We start from the raw sequence: 24521 nt of genomic DNA, 5'->3' as shown, positions 1-24521 counted from the left end.
CTCATCTTAGGATGAAGTGGAAGCTTCAGTTGGTGAGACCAATTGTCCCTCTTTCCTCCTTAATAATGCTCCCGATCCTTCGCTCATCTCAATCCTTTTTTATAGAAATGTAGACAGATTGGATGATGTTTGGATGATGTTACCGAAGGACAATATGCAGGTGAAAAAATTGGGGAAAGGGTGTGTAACAATTATGGTCACAGAAGGCCATTCAGTCTACCCTATCCATGCTGATCAAAATGTGAGATCTAGTCCTATCCCACTTGCCCTGCAAATTACAGCATTTAAAATGAATGTCCAACTACTTTTTAAATATGATCAGGGTTTAAAAAGGGAGTTTCAGAAATTCACCACACAGCAGCTGAATAAAATAATGCTCCTCAATTCCCCTTTTATCCTCTACAAAAGATGTTAATTCTATACCTGCTTGTTGAGTCTCTACTAATAGAAACAGATCACACTATGTCAAGACCTCAATAATTTAGTACACTTCAATTAAATCTTTTCTGCCAACAATCCTATCCCTCATTTCCCTCAGATTAAAAATCTATTAATCCTAGCCATGTGTGGATAGAATTATGGATAATCCAAAACCTCTCCAATGCAGAATTGAAAGTGTACACAACTCTGACTGCAGAAATTTATCCTCATTTCACTGAAATAATTGTCTTTTCCCCAGACTGTGACTCCAAGTTCTAGAATTTCCAGTCAAAGAAACAACTTCTCAAGGTCTTCCTGGTCAGGGCACTTCAGTGTCTTGAATGCTTCATTGGGGTTATCTCTCATTCCTCTAATATCATAGACTTATAAGCATAGTTTCCTCAGGTTCTTGTCATCGGACAGCCACTTCACACTAGAATGAGTCGAGTTGACCATTGTTGGGCTGCCACCATTGACAAATATCCTTCTTTAAAACATGGGAAATCAGGAGTATTAGGGGTCATCAAAGCTACATGAAATTCTATTGAAATTTCCTTGCCATAATGACTACCATGCCATTTAGCTTCCTACATGTTTGCTGTGTCTGTATGCTGAGCTTCTGTGTTCTTTGTTGAAGGATATGCAATTTTTTCTGAAAACCTACATTTCAAAACCAAAATCTGATTTTCTATTCTTCCTACCAAATAAATACTATTTTTTCCATAATTTTCCACAGCATTCTCTGTCACCTAAAGTGTGGCACTGGAAAAAGCGCAGCAGGTCAAGCAGCATCCGAGATGCAGGAGAGTCAACGCTTCAGGCATAAGCCCATCAGGAATGACGATGCGCCACACGTTTTGATCTCCAACATCTGCTGTCCTCACTTTCTCCACTTAATGACTGTCTATTTGTAGTCACTTTCTTTTCTCCACTTGGCTTTCAATCCCTCCTAACTTTGTATCAGCAGCAAAATTGGCACTATCATTCTCAGTTTGAGGACTGGTCACCAGACCTTAAACATTAACTCCTTCTCTTCACAGATGCTGCCAGATTTGCAGAGCTTTTCCAGCAACTTCTGTTTGATTTTTATTCTCAGTCTCATTGTGTAAGTCATTAATATAGACTGTAAATAATATAATAAGACTATAAGACATTACAGAAGTAGTTCATTCAGCCCATTCAATCATATCATGACTGATCTGATAATCCTCAACTTCACTTTCCTGTCTTCAATGACCAAGCCTCAACAGCCCTCATGGGTAAATAATTCCACAGATTCACAATCCTCCGAGAAGCAATTCCTCTTCGTATCTGTTTTAAAGTGCAATATTCTGAGATAATACCCCCAGTCCCGGACTCTTCCACAAGGGAAGAGAACCTTTCTGCATCAACCCTGTCAAGTTCTCAAAGAATCTTTATGTTTCAATAAAATTGTCTCTCATTCTTCTATATTCCAATGAGTATAGGCCCAGTCTACTTAACCTATTCCTCATAAAGCAGGCCCTCAAATGTCTTTGGATTGTCTTCAGTACCAGGATATCTTTCCTTAGGTAAGGGGCCCAAAACTGTTCACAATATTCTAGCTGTGGTCTGACTCTTTGAAATATAGTTTTTAAAATAAAACATTCTGCTGACCCAGACTTGGTGTAGGATAAACAGCTTGAAAAATCAGCAAGAATAAAGAATATTCAACTTAGGTTTCATACATATGTACATATTCACACTGACACTGCTGTTTGGATGATGTTACCGAAGGACAATATGCAGGTGAAAAAATTGGGGAAAGGGTGAGTAACAATTATGGATTTTTTTTTAGGAAACCAGAGATAGTGATTCAAAAGCAAAAACATAAGCCAATACAAGTGATTTTGTTGCAATGGTGGACAAATAAAAATGGAATCAACCATAGTGAAGAGATGTTGAAGGAGGATAGCATCGTCAACTACATAAAAGGACCAAGGCAGGCCCTGAAGGATAAGGAGAAAACATTTAACTTTGACCTGCAGAAAACCTCATGATTGCTAGACACTTTGCAATAGGAAAAAAAATGTCAAATCTGACATTACTTTCAGTTTGTGCATTTAACTGTTTTCTGATTAGTTTCTGCAGAATGCATTTACAGGGTAACACACAAATCTATGACCAGGAATATCATGGTCGCAATTGGAAATCAGTTTGTTGGACTGTTTGGTTACAAAATAGTGAAACTTACTACAACTGAATTTCCGATAGTTTGGTCTTACTGAGCCCCTATTTCCATCACAGGGCCGCGGCTAGCCCCACCCTTCCCCCATATTCATCACACAATTCATCAATCACCTGATGAAGGAGCGTCACTCCGAAAGCTAGTGTGCTTCCAATTAAACCTGTTGAACTATAACCTGGTGTTGTGTGATTGTTAACTTTGTACACCCCAGTCCAACACCGGCATCTCCAAATTATGTCCATCACAGGGCAACTGCTAGCCCCGCCCATCCCCATCAAGAGGGTCACGGCTAGCCCCGCCCATCCCCTATCGCCATCACAGGGACACGGCTAGCCCCGCCTTTCCCCATCTCCATCACAGGGCCACGGCTAACCCCGCCCATCTCCTATTTCCATCACAGGGCCACGGCTAGCCCCGCCCATCCCCTATTTCCATCACAGGGCCACGGCTAGCCCCGCCCTTCTCCCCATCTCTATCGCAGGCCCACTGCTAGCTCCGCCCATCCTCCAATTCGGGGCCGCTGTTAACCCCGCCCATCCCCATCACGTCCCCCGCCACGTCCCTCCCTCCCACCCGCGGGTCTGGCCCGGCCCCGCCCCCTCCCCCTCGCGCGCCGACAGTGCCCGCGCCTTGCCGTGAACTTTCATGTTGTTTTGTTGTTCCGGCTGGCGGGGTTCTCCATTAACCGCAGCAGCTCCTCCTCCACCCCCACCCCCCGGTGCCTGCATCAGCGGGAGCGCTCGCCGAGCGGTTTAAATGTTTTTTCTGGAGGAGGGTGTCACCCTGTGGAGCGAGTTCTCAGGCTGGAGGCCGCTGCTGCTCGTCATGCTGCTGGTGGTCGGGGCCTTTATCGTGGCCTTCGTGCTGCTCCTGTACATGGTGTCGCCGCTCATCAGCCCCAAGCCCCTCAAACTCAACGGATCGCACGTTGTGGTGAGTGAGGTGGGATTAAAAAAATCCCTATCTCTTCCCCCCCCCCCCCCTCCCCGGGGGCAACGGGCCGCTCGGCCCCCCCTCCCGTGTGTGTGTGTGTGAAGGTTGGAGAGGCCTGCGGGCTGTGTGTGTGGTGGGATGGGTGTGTGTGAGGGGAGTTGACTGGACCTGTGTCTATGGGAGGGTGGGGTGGACGGGCAGCAGCGGCGGCGGCAGCGAGTTCTTGAAGCGGGTGATTGGGGGGGGGGGGGGGAAGGAGGAAAGGTTACAGAGCCTAATGGGTTGGAGGGGAGTGAGGGAATGGGCAGCAAACTCCACCCCAAGTCTTGCTGCATGTGCATCCCTTACACACTCTGGACCAGAGCTGTAGAGGCTCAATAATAACAACACGTGCTTCAGGTGCAGCTTATAAATATGTTCCATGTCTTAACAAAGCTGTTTCAAATTATTACTTCTCTGCTCACCCTTTGCACCATTATTGTCGCCTCACTGATTAATTTTATGTATCGTTAATAAGCAGATTGGTGTTTCCCTTTATTTATCTTTAAAAATATGGAGCTGTATTTTTCCCCTTCTGCTTCATGAATCTCTTGCTGACTTCTCCCATCAATTAACTTCCTGTCATTATAGGTCTAGGTAAAGGTAAAATTGTCATAATCCCAGAGGACCATCGGGTTCCTTTCTCATCAAGACACATGACAACTGGTATGTTTAACCTGAAGGTCACTGCGCCTCAGGCAAGTGGTGAGGTTGAGATGGAAGGACTTTCATAGTGTGGGAATTGGACTCTTGCTATTGATGTCACTACCACTTCATAAACCAGTCATCTAGCCCACCAGACTACCTTATTACTCGCATAATTTGTGTGAGGGTGATAGGACCTCCTGATATCTTCCTGCTTTGTTTCGCCTTCTGCATATTAAAAATAACAAAGTCTATGCTTTGTATTTGTTTACATGGAAGCCATGATGTGGAGGACCCAGTTTTGGACTGGGGTGGATAGTTTGCTCCTGTCAGGTTTATCACACCTTGTTGGACCCTGAAGTGTCTTGTTGTTTTGATACATTTCTTCTTCCCAGAGGAGGAAGTGCTGGATGTCTTGAAACACATAAAAGTGGATAAATCCGCAGGACCTGATTAGGTGTACCCTAGAGCTCTGTGGGAAGCGAGGGACGTGATTGCTGGGCCCTTGCTGAGATTTGCATCATTGGTAGTCACAGGTGAGGTGCCGGAAGACTGGAGTTTGGCTAATGTGGTGCCACTGTTTAAGAAGGGTTGTAAGGACAAGCCAGGGAACTATAGATCAGTGAGTCTGACGTCAGTGGTTGGCATGTTTTTTGGAGGGAATCCTGAGGGACAGGATGTACACATATATCTGGAAAAGCAAGGATTGATTAGGGATAGTCACCATGGCTTTGTGCGTGGGAAAGCATGTCTCTCAAACATGATTGAGTTTTTTGAAGACATAACAGAGGATTGATGAGGGCAGAGCTGTGAACGTGATTTATGTGGACTTCAGTAAGGCGTTCGACCAGGTTCCCCATGGGAGACTGGTTAGCAAGGTTAGATTTTGTGGAATACAGAGATAACTAGCCATTTGGATACAGAACTGGCTCAAAAGTAGAAGTGCTGGTAGTGGGTTGTTTTTCAGACTGGAGGCCTGTAACCAGTGGAGTGCCACAAGAATTGGTGCTGGGCCCACTACTTTTTGTCATTTATATAAATGATTTGGATGTGAGCGTAAGAGGTACAGTTAGTAAGTTTGCAGATTACCCCAAAATTGGAGGTGTAGTGGATAGCGAAGAAGGTTCCCTCAGATTACAACAGGATCTTGACCAGATGGACCAATGGGCTAAGAAGTGGCAGATGGAGTTTTAGATAAATGTGAGGTGCTGCATTTTGGGAAAGCAAATCTTAGCAGGATTTATACACCTTAATGGTAAGGTCCTAGGGAGTGTTGCTGAACAGAGACCTTGGAGTGCAGGTTCATAGCTCCTTGAAAGTGGAGTCGCAGGTAGATAGGATACTGAAAAAGGCATTTGGCATGCTTTCTTTTGTTGGTCAGAGTATTGAGTAAAGGAGTTGGGAGGCCATGTTGTGGCTGTGCAGGAGATTAGTTAGGCCACTGTTGGAATATTGCGTGCAATTTTGGTCTCCTTCCTAACGGAACGATGTTCTGAAACTTGAAAGGGTTCAGAAATGATTAACAAGGATGTTGCCAGGGTTGGAGGATTTGAGCTATAGCGAGAAGTTGAATAGGCTGGGGCTGCTTTCCTTGGAGTGTCAGAGGCTGAGGGGTGACCTGAGAGGTTTATAAAACCATGAAGGGCATGGATAGGATAAATAGACAAAGTCTTTTCCCTGGGATGGGTGAGTCCAGAACAAGAGGGCATTGGTTTAGGGTGAGAGGAAAGATACAAAAGAGACGCAACGGGCAACTTTTTCACGCAGAGAGTGCTATGTGTATGGAATGAGCTGTCAGAGGATGTGGTGGAGACTAGTACAATTGCAACATTTAAAAGGCGTTTGGATGGGTATATGAATAGGAAGGGTTTGGAGGTATATTTGCCCGGTGCTGGCAGGTGGGACTAGATTGGGTTGGTATATCTGGTTGGCATGGTCAAGTTGGACCATGCTGTACATCTCTATGACTCTGACATTTCTGCACTGAATTCTTTGCATTTTAATTTGTCAATTTCTTGTCAGTACAGAAGTTTTTAGCAAAGTTCAGAGCCTTTGATTTAAAGTAAAATGTCTGTCAAGCTATACTTGATTGTTTTAGTAACAAAGCATGTTAGATTATTTTTTTATTTCCTACCCCAAAAGAGTATCCTATCTCCTGAGTTGAGTTCAAATTCAAAATGAAAGGATAATACTTTGAGAGAGTTTTCATCTTGCAAAAATTATTGTTTATACATCACAAATGTTATAGATTTTGTGGTGTCACACTCGTGACAGGTACATCTAATAGCTGTTTCAAGGTCTTGAAACTTTAATACATTGTTTAAAGAAATGCAATGGAATAACTTGGTCAAATGTAAATTCTGTAATCAATGCCCTAATGATGTTGAAATAATGTATTTCCTGGAGTAGAGCATTAATAGCACTTCACAGTAAAATATAACTAATTCCCTGATCACTTTGAAATTAAAGCAATCTGATGGTTTTTAAATTGTCTTGTGAATGATGTTTTGTCCGTCACTCTTGTATTGCTGTCATACAGCAATTTGACTGGCTAACCATGTTCATTATTACTTGGGGCCCAAATCTGAAATCCATTTGCCATTGTTGTCTTCACTGTTCACTTGTCTGATTTCACTCGTGAGCTTACCCATGTTCTCTTCGAGGAGAAAGTGAGGTCTGCAGATGCTGGAGATCAAAGTTGAAACTTTATTGCTGGAACAGCACAGCAGGTCAGGCAGCATCCAGGGAACAGGAGATTCGACGTTTCGGGCACAGGCCCTGAAGAAGGGCCTGTGCCCGAAACGTCGAATCTCCTGTTCCCTGGATGCTGCCTGACCTGCTGTGCTGTTCCAGCAATAAAGTTTCAACTACCCATGTTCTCTGACATTTTCACTCTCTTAGGAAGTCTGTGGCGTGTGTCTCTGTGTCTCTGTGTGTCTCTGTGTCTCTCTGTGTGTCTCTGTGTGTCTCTGTGTGTCTCTGTGTGTCTCTGTGTGTCTCTGTGTGTCTCTGTGTGTCTCTGTGTGTCTCTGTGTGTCTCTGTGTGTCTCTGTGTGTCTCTGTGTGTCTCTGTGTGTCTCTGTGTGTCTCTGAACATTCAGCGGGTCAGGCAGTGGGTTAATGGAAACAGAAACGGGTAACATTTCAGGTCTGTGAATAGGTGATCAGTTGGGGAATCAAGAGTTAGGTGAAAAGGACAAAGTGGGCATGAGTAATGTCTGAACAGCCATGTACCTCCTGAATGATCGAGTGGGCTCAAGGGGTCGAATGGCCAACTCCTGTTTCTATTTCTTATGGACATTCTTGTTCTGCTCCTTGGGGAGGGAAAGCATTGCCTCCAAAATCTCATTGGACAATTGATAGATGCCTCTGCTCCTATTCATTATCTGGTTCCTGACCTGTTTAGTAATTGTCCACATCTCTAACAGCAAGTACTGAATTTTCATTCCCTGATGGAACAGCCACCTCTATTAACATTGTGGGTGCCCTACACTAAACTGTGTTCCAGAGGAACCTCGATTATCCGAAGGACACGGCGGGGAGTATTTCATTCGGTTAATTGAATGCCGGAGAATTGCGTGCTACATAACATAGACAAACATCTGGATCCTGCAATCATGTTCGGATAATCCAAACTTAATTGAATGCCGGATAATTGAGGTTCCTCTATATATAGCTGTTAACTGCCAGATGTATCAGATTTGATGCTTTTTGAGCTCAGCAGTCAGATTTTCTTGTTTGTTCTTGTCCTCCATTAAAAATCTGCACTATCTCAAATTTGTCTTTGCAACAGTTTCATTAATATTTGTCCCCTTGATCCTGCCCTTCACTTTTTTAGAAACTTCAATTATTTCCTTTTTACACCCCAAAACCAACTCCAACTGCCTTTACTGTGTGAACTTAATTCATTTGCTCAATGAAATTAACCCACTGTCTGAAGAGTACCCAGTTAACTCTAATTCAGTGCTATGCAAATAGACTTGAGTAGACATGAGCACATGTCCCTTTTGGCAGTTGCTCCCTGACTGAGATGGAGGCCTTAAATCCTGGGTGTCATACTCTTGCAGTAGGATAGCCATGCTTTAAGTAAAAGATAATTGGGTGTATGTCATCAAATCTTTCAATTATTTCAGGTTCTGTCTGTGAACTGTTGTTGATCTATATTGCTGAGTTGTATCTGTTCTTTGTTCACGTGCTGTGCCTGGGTGGCATCTGTGTGCAAGTCGCACAGCTTAATTGAACCACTGCTCTTCATATCTCAAAACTTGAAATATGTTTTTACCATATTTATATTAAGCTTGGAAAATCCCTTTTATAATCTACTGAATTTCAGAATTGGATGCTCCCTATTGCAACCAGACCAATCAAAGCAACTCTTCAGTTCATTAAATTTGACCCTGTAAAATGCATGGTGGAAAGATACTGCTGTAGTCCTACTCCTTGTATGATTCAGGTTCTCAGTGAAGTACTTTCTGTACCTTGAAATGTAGAAGTGGTGCTTTTTAATTTTATTATTTTCATTCAGTTTTACCCTTTAAAAACATTTCTCTCAACCTGCTGAATTTGTTTATCTATTTTTATAATATTGTTACTGTTCATATGTTTTTACTATAATTACTCAGCCTTTGTAGAAATGTTTTGATGCATTGAAATTCAGCCTTTAGGGTAATTTTGAATAAGGTATTATAACAAGATACAGTTACAGATACACAATCCTTTACCAAAATCCTTGGGGCCAATTGTTTTTTGGAGTTCGGAAATAAATTACATTTTCACAGTGAAATAAAAAAAACTTACTGAACAGATCCATGTGTGACTAGTACGAGCGCTAAGACACAATTAATGCCTGCCAGTGCTGGGTCATTGCTGCCACATCACATCTGAGTGACGTGGGGTCGAGTTGGTGTGAAGTTAGATTAAATTACTTAGTGTGGAAACAGGCCCTTCGGCCCAACAAGTCCACACTGACCCTCCGAAGAGCAACCCACCCAGGCCCACTCCCCTACATTCACCCCTTCACCTAACACTGCAAGAAATTTAGCATGGCCAATTCACCTAACCTGCACATGTTACCTATGTTATGATTTCCTTACTGTTGCCCTTTCTAGAGCCTAATCTTGCCAATAGTATGGACATTTTCTTGCCTGTTTCAAAACTGCTGTCACAATATTAAAACTTTGAAGCTTCAACAGCGTGTCTTTTTTCAGCAGTCCTCAAACTCCTAATTTCTTCTTTTCATAAGCATGCCATTGCCAGCTAACTCCACATGTACCTTTCATGTTACTTACAATGTATGTGTTAAATTTCCTCAAATTGAGTTTGTAGTGGAATGAATCCACCTGAGTCAACAGCAATAATGGTTTACTGTCCTCCTTAACCATTGATGTCTCCAACTTTGACATTTAGCTCCTCCATCCACCTCAATGACACCATGATCTTTACCTCCTCTTTGAAATGCCATGCACACATTGTCCACATCTGCCCTTTGTTTATTCAATTTGCTCTAATTACCTTCCATGTTATGTAACCTTGAAGTGATTTTTGAGTAAAACATTCAACTGAGACTTAAAATTTAAATTATTTCACGAGTATTGCATTTTGGTACAACAAACAAGGGTAGGGCTAATACAATTAACGGTAGGACCTTGGGTACTGTTGAAGCACAGAGGGACCTAGGAGTTCAGGTACATAATTCGTTCAAGTTTGTGCCACGTATGCATAGGCTGGTTAAAAAGGCATTGGCACACTTCCCTTTGTAATTCCGCTCTTTTGAGTATAGCAGTTGGGAAGTAATGTTGAGGTTGCACAGGACACTGAGGCCTCTTCTGGAATACTGTGTCCAGTTCTGGTTCCCCAATTATGGGAAGAATATTATTGAGGTAGAGAGGATTCAGAAGAGATTTACCAGGATTTTGAAGGTTTGAGTTATAGACTGAGCATAGGAGTTTGCACGGATACCTTGTAGAAGTTTATAAGGTAATGAGGGGTATCAGTAGCATTAATGGTAGTTGCCTTTTCCATAGGATGGGGATTTCAAGACTAGAGGGAATATTTTTAAGGTGAGGGGTGAGAGATTTAAACAAAAAAGACATCCAGTGTAAATTTTTTTTACATGGTTCGTGTGGGATGAACTTTGAGAAAATGGTCGATCTGGGTACACTTGCAATGTTTGAAAAACATTTGGATAAGTACATGACTAGGAAAGGTTTGGACGGATAGGGGGCCTGGAGCAGTAGGTGGGACGAGTTTAGTTTGGGATTATGTTCAGCATGGACTGGTTGGACTAAAGAGCCATACAGGACAGAAACAACCCTATCAGAGAACTTCCCTGCGCGACATTTCCTCATAACCAAAATTGCAGAAAAGCAGATAGCAAGATGTCAGGTCATTCAATGTATCTGTTTATATGCACACAGTAACTATTTTAGGACATTGCTGAAAGACATGATCAGCTGATAGAAGCTTTTTTCCTTTAAAAAAAATAAATTTTTGAAACACTTTCTTCTCGAATTTCCAATCTGTGTATTTTACCTAATCCACATCTCTCTGGCCTGGGTCTACTTTGGACACGCACTGTTCTTGTCCTCATTCACTTCTACAACCTCACCATATTTTGTTAGGTAAAATATCTTTCAGTCACTTCTCCCATCTTGCACCTTGCATGGGTTTTGATTGCTATACTCTTTCTTTCTCCTCCTTTCCAAAATAGAAAGCTGTACTTTCAATCATAGTACCTCCGAGAGAGAACTAAATGTAAAATATCTCGTTTTGCAGACAACACAAAACCGGGTGGATGGAAGCAGCAGAATGTTTGTGTGATTTGGACAAATTGGATGAGTGGACAAATGCATGGCAGATACATAATAATATGGATACATGTAAGATTATCCACCTTTTGGTAGCAAAAGCAGGAAGGCAGATGTCAATATTGCAATCCAACCCCCCCCCCCCCCCCCCTTCCCTGACTGCCCTCTGCCAGTTGTTGCAAGTAAGCATGCAGGTGCAACTGGCAGTGAAGAAGGCAAATGATGCATTGGCCTTCATGCTGAGAGTATAAGAGCAAGGGTGTATTGTTGGACTTGTTCAGGGCCTTGGTAAGACCATTCCTGAAATATTGTTTACAGTTTTGTTCCTCAGATAAAGGAAATCAATGTTCTGGTTATGGAGGAGTTCAACAAAGGTTAAGCACTTTTGATTCCTAGGTTGGCAAGACTAATATATGCAAAGAAACTAGATTAGTTAGGGTTATATTCACTGGACTGAAAATAAAAAATGCTGGAAATCACAGCAGGTCAGGCAGCATCAATTATGATCTCATCAAATGGTGGAACAGGCTTGAGGGGCAGAATAGTTTACTCCTGTTCCTGTTTTAGGAGAAAGTGAGAACAGCAGCAATACTAATTGTATGAACAGTAATAAACCTATTGAATGATGGTGCAGGCTTGAAGGGCCAAGTAGCCTCTCCTTTCTTATTTTCTATGTTTCTTTGAAACACCTGTCCAAATCATTTTGCTTTATAAAAGAAATTTGTCTTCAATTTTTTTTCCCCTACTTCTTTCACGTGGCACTTTATTTTATAATATTGTGTAGTAAGGCACTCATTTTTAATAATGAATATACGATGAACACATTGGAAGCACCAAGAAACCAACTGGAGGAGGAAAGCATCTGCATTCTCTAAGCCTCCTGGAGGAAGCAGTGCTGTTCATTGAGTGGGTCACTGCCAAGCCTGTGGCCATTGGCAAGACAATCTTCTGAAGATGAAAATGATCTGCACAAATTCTCATCACAATGATAGGAAAAATGTCTTCAATTGGTTAGCAAGGTTACATCATGTGCAATACAGGGAGAACTGAACATTTGGATACAGAACTGTTCGAAGGTAGTAGACAGAGGGTGGTGGTGCAGGGTTGCTTTTCAGACTGGAGGACTGTGACCAGCAGTGTGCTGCAAGGATCGGTGCTGGGTCCACTGCTGTTTGTCATTTTTATAAACAATTTGAATGTGATCATAGGAGGTATAGTTAGTAAGTTTGCAGATGACACCAAAATATTTGCTGTAGTGGACAACGAAGAAAGTTACTTGAGAGTACAATGGGATCTTGATCAGATGGGCAGGTGCACTGAGGAGTGGCAGATGGAGTTGAATTCAGATAAATATGAGATGCTGCATTTTGGAAAGGTAAATCAGGGCAGGATATATACACTCAATGGTAAGGTCCTGGGGAGTGTTGCTGAACAGAGACCTTGGAATGCAGGTTCATAGCTCCTTGAAAGTGGAGTTGCAGGTAGATACAATAGTGCGGAAGGCATTTGGTATGTCTCCCTTTTATTGTTCAGAGTATTGAATACAGGAGTTGGGAGGCCATGCTGTTGCTCTACAGGACACTGCTTAGGCCATTGTTGGAACACTGCAGTTGAGGACTCCCTGCTACGGGAAGGATGTTAGAAAACTTGAAAGGGTTCAGAAAAGATTTACAAGGATGTTGCCAGTGTTGGAGGGCTTGAGCTATAAAGAAAGGCTGGATAGGCTGAGGCTGTTTTTACCCTGGAGCGTCAGAGGCTGAAGGGTGGCCTAATAGAGATTTATTAAATAATGAGGGGCATGGATAGGGTGAATAGCCAAGGCCTTTAGGTGAGTCCAAAACTAGAGAGCATAGGTTTAGGGTGAGAGGGGAAAGATTTAAAAGGGACCTAAGGGGCAACGTTTTCACAAAGGGTGGTGCGTATTTGGAATGAACTGCCAGAGGAAGTGGTGGAGGCTGGTACAGTTGCGACATTTAAAAGGCATATGGATGGGAATATGAATAGGAAGGGTTTAGAGGGATATGGGCCAAATGCTGGCAAATGGGACGAGATTAATTTAGGACACCTGGTGGGCATGGAAGAGTTGGACCGAAGGGTCTATTTCCCTATGACTCTATAGTTAGTGATCTTAGTGTGCCTATATGTCAGTCTTTCAATGTATTAGGGCAGGTGGATAATGTGGTTAAGAAGGTATATGAGATACTTACTTTTAGCTGAGGTATGGAGTTTAAAAGCAGGAATGTTATGCTGGAATTATTAAAAAGTGGTTAGAGCACAGTTGGAGTATTATGTGCTGTTCTAGAATCCACATTGTCGGAGAGATATGATAGCACTGGAGAAGGTGCAGCGGAGATTTACCAGAAGGCTGCCTGAGCTGGAGAATTTAAATTATATAATTGGACAGATTGGTCTTTTCCTTAGACCAGATATGATTGAGCTGCATGAAGTTAAGAGGGGCATAGATAGATAGACAAGAAGAAACATTTCCTGTAATGGAGGGATCAATGACCAGGAAACATAAATTTAAGGTAAGAGGCAGAAATTTAGAGATGAGGAAAACACCTTTTCACCCAGAGGGTTGTGCGGATCAGGAATTCACTGCCTGTAAATGTAATAGAGGCAGAAACCCTCATTGCTTTAAAAAGGATTTAGACGTGCGCTTGCCAAGGCAAGCGAGTCTGAGTCACGAGCTGGAAAAGTGTGCTTACAAGAATTAGTTGATTGTTTTGACTAGTGTGGACATGATTGACAGAAGAGCCTTTTTCTATGCTGTGAGTAAGGTGAATTGCCAAGGTCTTTTCCTCCAGTAGGAAAATCCATATCTAGTGGGCATAGCTATAAGGTGAGAGGGGAAAGATTTAAGAGACCTGCGGGGCAAACTTTTCACACAGGGTAGTGCATATATGGAATAACCTGCCAGAGGAAGTGGTAGAGGCATGTACAATTAAACATTTAAAAGGTGTTTGGACAGGTGCATCGTTAGAAAAGGTTGAGTGATTATGAGCCAAATGTAGGAAACCTGGTCAGCATGAACAAGTTGGGCCAAAAGGTCTGTTTCTATGATTATGACTCATGTTAATTAGTTCCGTTACAATGGTAAACAGATGCATTGCTTAATGTTTGTTGGACAAATCATCTTCAGAAATTTATACTTTTACCATTCTGCAAGTGTTGTAAACACAAGCAAAGATGTCCATGTAAACCTAAAGAAGAAGGATAAACAGTAAAGAAGAAAACTGAACAATTTGTGCACGCACATTGAATAGATTCCAACATGTGTTACAACATTTTAGACCCCCTTCCCATTTTAATATTCTGCAATGTGAAATTTCAGTTTCTAGGTGGTAAATTTGGTCTAATTTGCTGCAAGTCTGCAGAATAATAAATATGTTGGCAACAGAAAAGTGAAATGACTTGTATATAGAATGTATCTTGAATCAGAATCTTGAGCAATGCTGTTTCTAATTACTGTGATTTTTATTTTAACCATGCAGGTGACAGGGGGATCAAGTGGTATTGGGAAATGTATTGCAATTGAGTGCTTCAAGCAAGGTGCATTTATAACTTTGGTGGCTCGGGATGAGGTATGTGATTGAATCAGTTAATTGAAGCATGACTAATGTACTTTCATTTTGTGAATCTCTTGTATTGAGATTGAATTAATTTGTGCCTTAAATCAAACTGTCTGAAAGGTTGAGAACGAAGAATTTTGTTTGACTTGACTTTTTGTGTTCTGTTTGGTACATAGTTACAAAATAAGAATCTCTACACATTTTTACTCAACCTGTTCAAATGTTTTAACATACCATTGGAAAGGTGGGACTTGAACCCAGGCCTTCTCGACCAGAGCTAGGGAACTACCATTGCACAACAAGAATCCCCACCTTGACATTTTCAATATTGAAAAATATTTCAGTGTTACATCTGCATACACAATCCAGATATACAGGGTGTATTTTCAAGTTACTGAACAGATTGTTATAGAGATCGAACCCCTCTGCTAATTAAAGCTAAAATACCCAAAAAAGCTTGCCCCTCAATCTACTAAAAGTGGGTAAGTGAAAGCATTTCCTGATTTCTACTATTTAAAGAAAAAAAACCAATTTATTTTCCTAACTTAGTGAACAGTAAACAAACACGTAACAAACCTGAGCCCCCTTTTTTCTTACCTAATCACAACTGACCCTGACTCTGTTAAAATGTTCCTCTAATCACACAATTATTAATCATTAAATCAACTTAATCTCTTAAAAATCCATACAGTCTCTTATGCTGTCTTCCTTCCATCGTTCTGATTCTGCTGTCTTCTCCCTGGACCATCATCTTAACTTTTTTTCTGAGAGTGTCTGTATACAATTTCTTGATACCTCTAATAGATGATGCCTTCTGAGATTTTTTTTTTGGATGGCAGTTGGCTCTGACTAACTTTCAAAATGCCCTTCCTTTTATATCCCCAACATCATATCCTCTCATTGGTCCAATTTTGTCAATACAATAAAATTCAAATTCATTTTTTTGGTATCCTGGGCAGAAATTAATTGGTTAAATTCAAATCCAGTTGCCTTAACATCAGAACACTATCACTAGCTGATTGTTACACATGATCAGTTCTCAGCATTCTCTGCACCTGTCAGCCTATCACAGACACGTATGCTGTCACAGTCTCTTAACTCACAAAAGGCATATTTGTCTTTTGACTATATCCTCTTTTGACTTCTCAACAATATCTTGAACTGAAGCTGATTTGTTTCTGAGGAGAAAAGCATGTATAACATGATTCATCAAAAGCAACGAAATGCTGAATTTAAGTAACTTTTTAAATCCTAGACTTTTAGGATCGACCACAAAATAATGGTCCCCTTCTCCTTTCAGAAATTCTTTACCAAAAATCCTCCATCAATATCAACTTGCACAAATTCCTATTTGTTTTTGCTCCTCTGTACCCACTGACTAAAATTGTTTCCAAGCCCAGATGCTCTTCAGATTTTTTTCTTCCTTGTATTTCAATCACTCCATGGCATTGTCCTCACCCGATCTCAGCACTCTGTTTTAGCCCTGCAAGTGTTCCTCCAATTGTCTTCTCTTATCCTTCACTCCATCATTGCCTATTATCCTAACTGTACATTTAAAATTGAGTTCTGGAATTCCCTCCCTGACCGCTTAACCAAAGAGAAGACAAGAGGCAAAGCATTGAAGAGTAATTGTTGAGCTGAGGCATTAGTAATGTTGGATAAAGAGACGACAGATGAAGCGAACAGATGTTTTGCATCACTAGTCACTAGAGAGGAGACAGTTAACATCCCAGTAATAGCTATAAATCAGGAATTGAAAGGGAGGGAGGTACTCAAGAAAATTGCAGTTCTTAGGGAAGTAGTGCTAAGTAAATTGTTGAATCGCGAGTTGACACATGTCTCGGCCCTGATGGATTTCATCCTAGGATTTAAAATAAGTAGCCAGTGAGATAGTTGCTGTGTGGTTTAAATTTTCCAAAACTCATTAAATTTGGGAAAGGTTACTTTTAGATTGGAATGTAGATAATCAAACTCTTTTAATTGAAAACATGAGGGAGGCAGAAAGCAAAGGCACTTGGATAAGTTCAGAGTAACAAGATAGAGCCAGCATAGTTTTAGTCAAAGAGCAATCATATCTAACTAATTTATTAGAGAAACAACTTGTGCTATAGATAAAAGGAACCATTGGATGTGTTGTGCTTACATTTCCAGAAGACATTTGATAAGGTGCAACAAAGGTTATTGTGGAAAATAAAAGGTCATGGTGTTAGGTGTAACATATTGGCACGGGTAGAAGATTGCTTCCTGCTAGCCAGCTGAAGATTCGGGATAGATAGTTTTCAGGCTGGTAGTTTGTCATGAGTGGTGTGCTACTGGATGATGCTGGGGCTTCAACTCTTTTTAAACTTTATATAAATGATAGTGAAGGGACTGAAGGTATGGTCGCTATATTTGCTGGTGACGCAAAGGTGGGCGGCACGGTGGCACAGTGGTAAGCACTGCTGCCTCACAGCGCCAGAGACCCGGGTTCAATTCCCGCCTCAGGCGACTGACTGTGTGGAGTTCGCACGTTCTCCCCGTGTCTGCGTGGGTTTCCTCCGGGTGCTCCGGTTTCCTCCCACCATCCAAAGATGTGCAGGGTCAGGTGAATTGGCCATACTAAATTGCCTGTAGTGTTAGGTAAGGGGTAAATGTAGGGGTATGGGTGGGTTTCGCTTCGGCGGGTCGGTGTGGACTTGTTGGGCCGAAGGGCCTGTTTCCACACTGTAATCTAATCTTAATCTAATCTAATCTAAATCTAAAGGTAGATAGGAGATTGAATTGTCAAGATGATTTAAGTAGTAATAAATGTAAATAAATAGATTAAGTGAGTGGCTAAAGAAAAGATCCAGAAAATGGAGTATAATTCAGGAAAGTGTGCAATCGTTCATTTTGGCTAAAAGAATAAGAAGAAAGCGGATTATCTAAATGGTGACAGGTTGCAGGACTCCAAAATGCTGAAAGAATCTGGGAGTCCTAATGCATGAATCACAATTTAGAGTGCAGGTACGGAAAGTAATCAGGAGAGCTAACAATGTTTTGTGAGAGGAATTGAATGCAAGAATAGGAAAGATGTTTCATCACAACTATTTGGTAACTATTCCAGTTTTTAAAAATTGTGAAAATTAATGGCTGAGCAAGAATCCCTTCAACTTTTCCTTTGCATGTACAGCGGAACCTCAATTATCCAAACGAGATGGGAGGGTGCTATTTCATTCGGATAATTGATTATTCGGTTAATTGATTTCTTCTGGGGCTTGGAGTTTTGTGAAGTCTGCTCCCCATTCAGGACACTAGGCAGCAGCACAGTGTGCAAGACCCCGCCCCCACCCTGTCCGCTCGCGCTCTCCCGCCCCAATTCCGTCCACTCCCACCCTGCCCCACGCTCATCCCAAATCTGTCTGCTCTCAACCCGCCCCCAACTCTGTCCGCTCCAACCCCGCCCATTCCCACCCTGTCATTCTGCCCCAACCCCATCCAACACTACCTACCCCCAATTCCGCACCCCCTCCCATCTGACCCACTCCTCCTCCTCCTCCCTCCCCCACCAAGCAGCGCACAGACATTTTTTTTGACAGGTTCGACCTCTGCCTTGTGCAGGGCAATGTTGGTGAGATTATCTGGGGAAGGGGGGTTTAGGGATCATTCCTGTGTAGAACTCCAGGGAAAGTGAGAGGTCGGGCGGTCATTTAGAGACGTTGCCTGGATTGTCCAGGACTGTTCTCAGCAGCATTTCAGGGAGTCGAGTTCGTTTTTAACTCATTGTGTCTGTAAACAAAAGATGTGATCAGGGTTGAAACAGCTCTTTGATGTAATGTTTCTCTCAGGACCTTGAGATCCCTTTTGGATAATCCGATATTCAGATAATTGATATTTGGATAATCGAGGTTCCTCTGTACTCGTTAGGAACTTGTACTCCTTGCTCTGACTCTGAGTTGGGTGTTAGCGTAAGAACTTCAATGGGATAGAGGCTTAGGTTTTTTGAAAGAGTTGTAAATAATAAAAATGATTCTTTACGTTGAATGATAAATCAAAATACTTAACTGTAGAGATATTGTAGGAAACATTCTTTATCTCATGAATATTTACGTTTTAATTGTATCTTTGAAAGATGCTTTGAAAAATGCAAAGCAATCTCAAAATGCTTCTTGAATTGTAAATTATCCAAACATTTGAATTTGCAAAGTTTACTGATCAAACAGTGACACAGTGAATCACCTGAAGTTTGGTGAACAGTTTTTTTTTTTAAAACTTAGTTGTAGAATGTGCCATGATGAATTTCCAAAATTGGCAGTCTGAAAATATTTGTGTTTCAACTTTTTTTTTGTTTTCCAGGGCAAACTGCTGCGGGCAAAGAAGGAAATTGAGAAGCACTCCATTAATGATAAACAGGTGGGCGTAGAAAACGAATAAGCATTGTAACTGCTGCATACTAGAGCATTTTCAATGTTTGAGTGTGAAACTCTTGTGATTTAAATGCAATCATTGTATTTCTAAGTCACCTCTTTGTTCACTGACATTTTATTAAAAGAACAGTTTGTTTGTGGTAGGGGAATGAGAACGCTTTCGTTTTGGCAGGGTAAATTGTACATCTCTGCATATGTGATAAACAGTTCTGTTTATGCACCAACAATGTCGGCCACAGTTTCTAAAGACTGATCTTGAAGCTAGTGAAGTATTCAGCTTCCATAGCATCAGTATTTCTACCAGAATGGTTCCTAGTTTTTAGTTCTACAGGGTGTTATCGTGTGTCAAGGCCTGAATAATTATAAGTGGTGCATATTCACCTGTAAATTACTGGGCATATTGATGAGATCCTTTTAAATATACAACCAGTATTGCACTTTATTTTTGTTTTTCTTGTTGAGAAATGGTGTACCGTTTATGCTTTTGCCTTCTTTCCATATTCCACATTCCCTTGAGATAGACAATCATCTGTAATTGAGCAGGAGTGGCTTTTCCCCACCCCCAACAAATGTTACCTCTGTGTGCATACTGTTTCACTCTCTCTTGTATTTTTACTGCTCACATGCATTTCTGCCTTTCCTCCAACCATGTTTATCTGACCTTAGGCTTTCTTACCCTTTGTCTTCATTTCTGGTGCTCTTAGTCTCCCTCCTGTCTCTACCACTTGCATTAGTGCAGTTAATTTCATTAATGTAGTCACCTGTTTTTAAAAAAATATTTTGGTTGATTTTGTTCTTGCATAGAGTTTAGTTTGTATCATAGATTTTTGTGCTGCAGGTAGTTAGAGTCATAGAGATGTACAGCACAGAAACAGACCCTTCAGTCCAACTCGTCCATGCCTAACAAATATCCTAAACGAATCTGGTCCCATTTGCCAGCGCTTAAACCATATCCTTCTAAACCGTCCCTATTCCTATACCCATCCAGCTGCCTTTTAAATGTTGTATTCGTACCCGCCTCTACCACTTCCTCTGAGAACTAATTCCTTACACGCACCATCCTCTGTATGAAGAAATTGCCCTTTGGGTCCATTTTAAATCTTTCCCCTCTCACCCTAAACCTATGCCCTCTTGTTTTGGACTCCCCCCACTTCAGGGAAAAGACCTTGTCTATTTACCCCATCCATGCCCCTCATGATTTTACAAACGTCTGTAAGGTCACCCCGCAGCTTCCAACACTTGAGGGAAAACAGCCCTAGCCTATTCAGCCTCTCCCTCTTTTATAACACAATGATTGTGTTCTTATGAAACTTGCGTTATTGAACAATCACGCTTTAGAAACAGCACTTAAAAGTCTCTGCGATGTAATCGCCTTGCTGCCAACACGTGTTTTAAAAGATCGCACTTTAGAAGTGTTACAGCAAATCCACATTAACGAAACGTGCATTATAGCAGAACAACCTGTATTTGTTTACAACATATATGTTTGAGAGAATATTTTCTGATTGATTTCACAGGTAGTATTGTGTATATCTGTTGATGTTTCAAAAGACTATGGACAAGTGCAAAGCGTGATTAAACAAGTAAGTTTGCTTTTTTTTAAAATGAACATGCTAAGCATGCCGTTCAATATATTGGATCCCATGTATATCTTGTTTATGCTGAATAAGATTGGTTAAAGAAGTGCTGCTTTTGTTGCAGCAGTGATGCTGAAGTAGACCTGTACTCTAAATATGCTGACTGACACCTCATTTATTGATTCTTTACTTTGTTGATGAGCAGATAGAAAGAAAAAGAAATTAATGTTATATTGTTGGAAGACACCAACTGAGTGCTAATCTTCATGATTTACAGAAAGAGTGGAATTCTGCAACACAAATACTGAACACATTCCAGAAAATATAATCCAATGTATAGTAGTGGAGTCTGACTTAACCATTATCACAAGTTAAAGTGGAATTGTCGATTGCCACAAACAATTGAATCCCACATAAAACCAGTGTTTTTGATTAAAACTTGGAGTTTATTAACAGGAGCTTAAGAAGGAAATTGATATCTTCACCATTCCAGGAAAAAAAATTCAAAATTTCTACACTAATTTTTTTGTTATTCATTTGAAATAAGCTTAATTTGCTGGGACAAATGAAAATTGAATGTAAATCTATTTTTGTACACAAATCTTTATTTACTGCTTATTGTACATCAATAATTCTCTTTTCCTTTTTGTTATGCACATTTCAAATTATTTTGCTCAGAGAACACTTGGATAGAACTGTACTGTATAGGAGTGGGCTCATCCGTCTGTAATGTTGTGCCCAATTTGTCCATCAATGCTGTTCAGAGTCCTGCCATTAACTGTATACTTTTCCTTAACATTTAATCTCCTGAAGTGCGGCAACTTACACTTCCTGGATTTAATTCCATCTGCCATTTGAAATGAGCTTTAAGTAAATCAAATAAACAGGAATCTGTCCCTTTTCTTAACCAGATATTTTGTACTGAATCATTAATTTATTAATCTTTAACTGTCATTCTAGGCACAGGAGAAGCTGGGTCCAGTTGACATGCTTATAAACTGTGCTGGCATATCTGTTGCGGCAAAATTTGAAGATATTGACATTGACTTTTTTGGAGTGAGTAATTTGCATGATTAGACTTAAATATTTTCTGCGATTGAACAATTTCTTGGAGCATCTACGATAAATTATATTCTACTTGTCTAATGAACTGTACAGGCAATGTCTTTTGAATTCTTCAGTGTGTGTTCTCTGGTAAAGTGGAAAATTGTTTATCACCCAGGATTTTTTAAAATACTTCCTTTAAAAGAAAATCTATTTTATTGCCAAAATTGTTTTGACGCTCAGCAGCACATTCTCTCTCTCTCTCTCTCCTTTTTTTAACTGTCATTTCATAAACATCTGACTCTGAACAAGTGTCTTGAATTTTCTGTGACTGAAGTAAGAAAAGGGCTGGTCATCAAGTAATTTATCTAAGAAGAAACGTTTTGTGCACATGTTGATTCATATATTGGTCAATGCTTTTAATATGAAAATTGGGACAACAAATTTAAGTATGAAAGAAGTATTGTGTTAACAAAGACGCTGTAATTAGTATCAAAAACAGAAATTGCTGAAGCAACTCCGGTCTGGCAGCATCTCTGGAGAGAAAGCAGAGTTAACATTTCAAATGCAGTGACCCTTCTTCTGAAGGTGGGTCCCTGGACTCAAAACTTTAACTCTGCTTTCTCTCCACAGGTGCCACCAGACCTGCTGAGTTTCTCCAGCAATTTCTGCTTTTGTTCAGTTTTTGTTTTTTTGCTTAATTTAGTGTTTTTTTTACTATATTTGTATGTTGGTACAGAATAACACAATTTTTCTAAAGCACAAAACATTGATTGAAATTGATTTTAAAATAATGTTTGTCTATGCCGCCTTCCGACTTCTTTCCGGCATTAGTGTGTATCATTTCACTGTTCTGAATTGAAAGATTTCACCTGGTTTATGACTTTGTTCTTTGACAGTCTTGAAACAAATAATAAGTTCATACTTTCATTGTTTGTGATGCAGTAGTTTATTTTAGATAGAAAATATTTTAATATTATTCATTGAATCCTTCAAAGTTGAATGCAACAATGTTCTATTAACTGTCCTTGATTATGACTTGATTGTCACGTTTTCTTTTGTAAAATCTAAATGTGCAACGGTTTTTCTTGCACAATCCCTGAGTTAACGCTAAGAAATTTTCACCATCTTTCAATAGATGACTGTTCAAACCCGAACTGTGATTAAAATAAATTAATTTCACTTCAAAAGTTAACTTCACATTTTTGAAGATTTGCAATGCATTGCAAAGCTTTTGTTTTGCACCTGGCTTTCAATCCACCCAGACTGATGAAAGTCTGTCAGAAGTGAAGCAAGCTGCTTTTGCTTCTATTTTCTTAATGGATGGAAGTGAACTGCCAGAACTACCTCTGGCATGGGGAGACTGCTATGGACTGTGCAGACTTCATTTTTGAGCATTTTTGATAGCTCAGTCAAGAATTTATATTTGATTTATTTTGTTTTGAGATCACCTGCACGCAGAACAATGGTATTATCCATGATGTCATAAGTGATACACGCAAAAACATGTCAACTTCATACCTATGAAAACGTTTCTTGAAGTTAATGTTGCTTCAAAAAGATCTTTAAACTAAATGTTTACTAGAAGTCATATGAAAGTTCAAGTGTTCATGCTGGGTAGCTCTACAACTTGTGGAGTGTGGTTATGATGATGGCAATAGAAATGTCAGTAGTAATAACATTTTATGCTGGTACGTGAATTCTTGAGAGCCATCCATATCTTTGTTGAGAGTGTGACGCTGTGATTTTCCAGCATTCGAGGAGCAACAGTATCAATGTTTCGCGCGTAAGCCCTTCATGACTTCTGTCTGAAACATCCTGCATTTTATTAAACTGAAAGTGTCTTAACATTCAAAACTGTGCAGAATTTCAAGAATTGATGTATTTTTGGTTTCAAAATCCCATCTCCGTATAAACTATTGACAAATCTATGTTTACGCAAATTAAGTATTACGTCATTTTGTATTTTAAATGTATCTGGGCAATTTGAATGACTATTTTCATCAGTGCTACTTATCATTTTCCCAGAGGTTAATGGAGATCAATTATCTGGGTAGTGTTTATCCTACTCGGGCAGTCATTCATACCATGAAGGAAAGGAGAATGGGGAGGATCGTGTTTGTGTCATCCCAGGCAGGTCAGCTGGGCTTATTTGGTTACACAGCTTATTCGCCGTCCAAATTTGCTTTGCGTGGATTAGCTGAATCTTTACAAATGGAGGTGTGTGTTTCAATTTTCTGTTTGTATTTCATCTTTTAGCACTTTGTGTTTTCTATCTAGAGGTACAACAAATTAGTATTTACTTTAATTTTGGGGGTTTTGTTGGACCAGGATTAATGCTGCCAAAAATAATTTTTTTTTAATTAGCGGATATTTTTTGGCCTCAATTTCTGGAGTGAGATTGGACAATATGGGTAACCTTTTCCCAGGCCACAGTTTTGAATACAAAATTCTTTTCAATTTCTGGCCTGCCTTCAAAGGTTCAAATAAATCTTAGTTGCTACTTCTCTTGAGAGAATTGGAATGATCATGGGTATGTGGAAATGGAAGGCTCTAGCTTTTGGCAAAGTTTTGCAGGCCGTTCTTTGCATCCACAGAAGATAGTAAGTGGTGACTTGGACATAGTGATAGGACAGGAAGGCTTTTAATGGAGCAACGGTAAAACCCAATTTGACAGATGGGTATTTTTTTTATTCTTGAAATAAGTAGGTAAGATTCGGTTTACAATTATGCACATAGATGAGATTGCACCCCATTTTAAAAATACAGTAAAGATTTCCCATGGAACATCTGTATTTGTCGGCAGTGTTTCCCTATTAGCAGATGGCACTTCAACAGGAAGGTAACAAAAAATTGAGATTGAAATGTTTTCAAATGATGTATGTATAGTTATT

At 40.4% G+C, this 24521-nt stretch overlaps 1 protein-coding gene across 2 annotated transcripts in view; it reads left to right on the top strand.

The window, feature by feature from the left end:
* The first annotated feature begins 3241 nt into the window (after window positions 1–3241).
* Window positions 3242–24521, top strand: part of kdsr (3-ketodihydrosphingosine reductase) — a 49451-nt gene continuing 28171 nt past the window's right edge. Inside the window, exons 1-6 of one of the 2 annotated variants that reach the window (XM_043689609.2) lie at window positions 3242–3568; window positions 14544–14633; window positions 18936–18992; window positions 20524–20589; window positions 21544–21639; window positions 23656–23847. In XM_043689609.2, coding sequence (XP_043545544.1) covers window positions 3383–3568; window positions 14544–14633; window positions 18936–18992; window positions 20524–20589; window positions 21544–21639; window positions 23656–23847 — 687 coding nt within the window. In that variant the 5' untranslated portion in view covers window positions 3242–3382. The remainder of the gene's footprint in view (window positions 3569–14543; window positions 14634–18935; window positions 18993–20523; window positions 20590–21543; window positions 21640–23655; window positions 23848–24521) is intronic. The other variant, XM_043689610.2, reaches the window with a different exon arrangement.

Source organism: Chiloscyllium plagiosum, unplaced genomic scaffold (assembly GCF_037043375.1).
Source record: "Chiloscyllium plagiosum isolate Xiang-an unplaced genomic scaffold, Cpla_swu_hap1 HiC_scaffold_5, whole genome shotgun sequence".
NCBI lineage: Eukaryota > Metazoa > Chordata > Chondrichthyes > Orectolobiformes > Hemiscylliidae > Chiloscyllium > Chiloscyllium plagiosum.
This window is presented reverse-complemented; position numbering and strand designations above follow the sequence as displayed.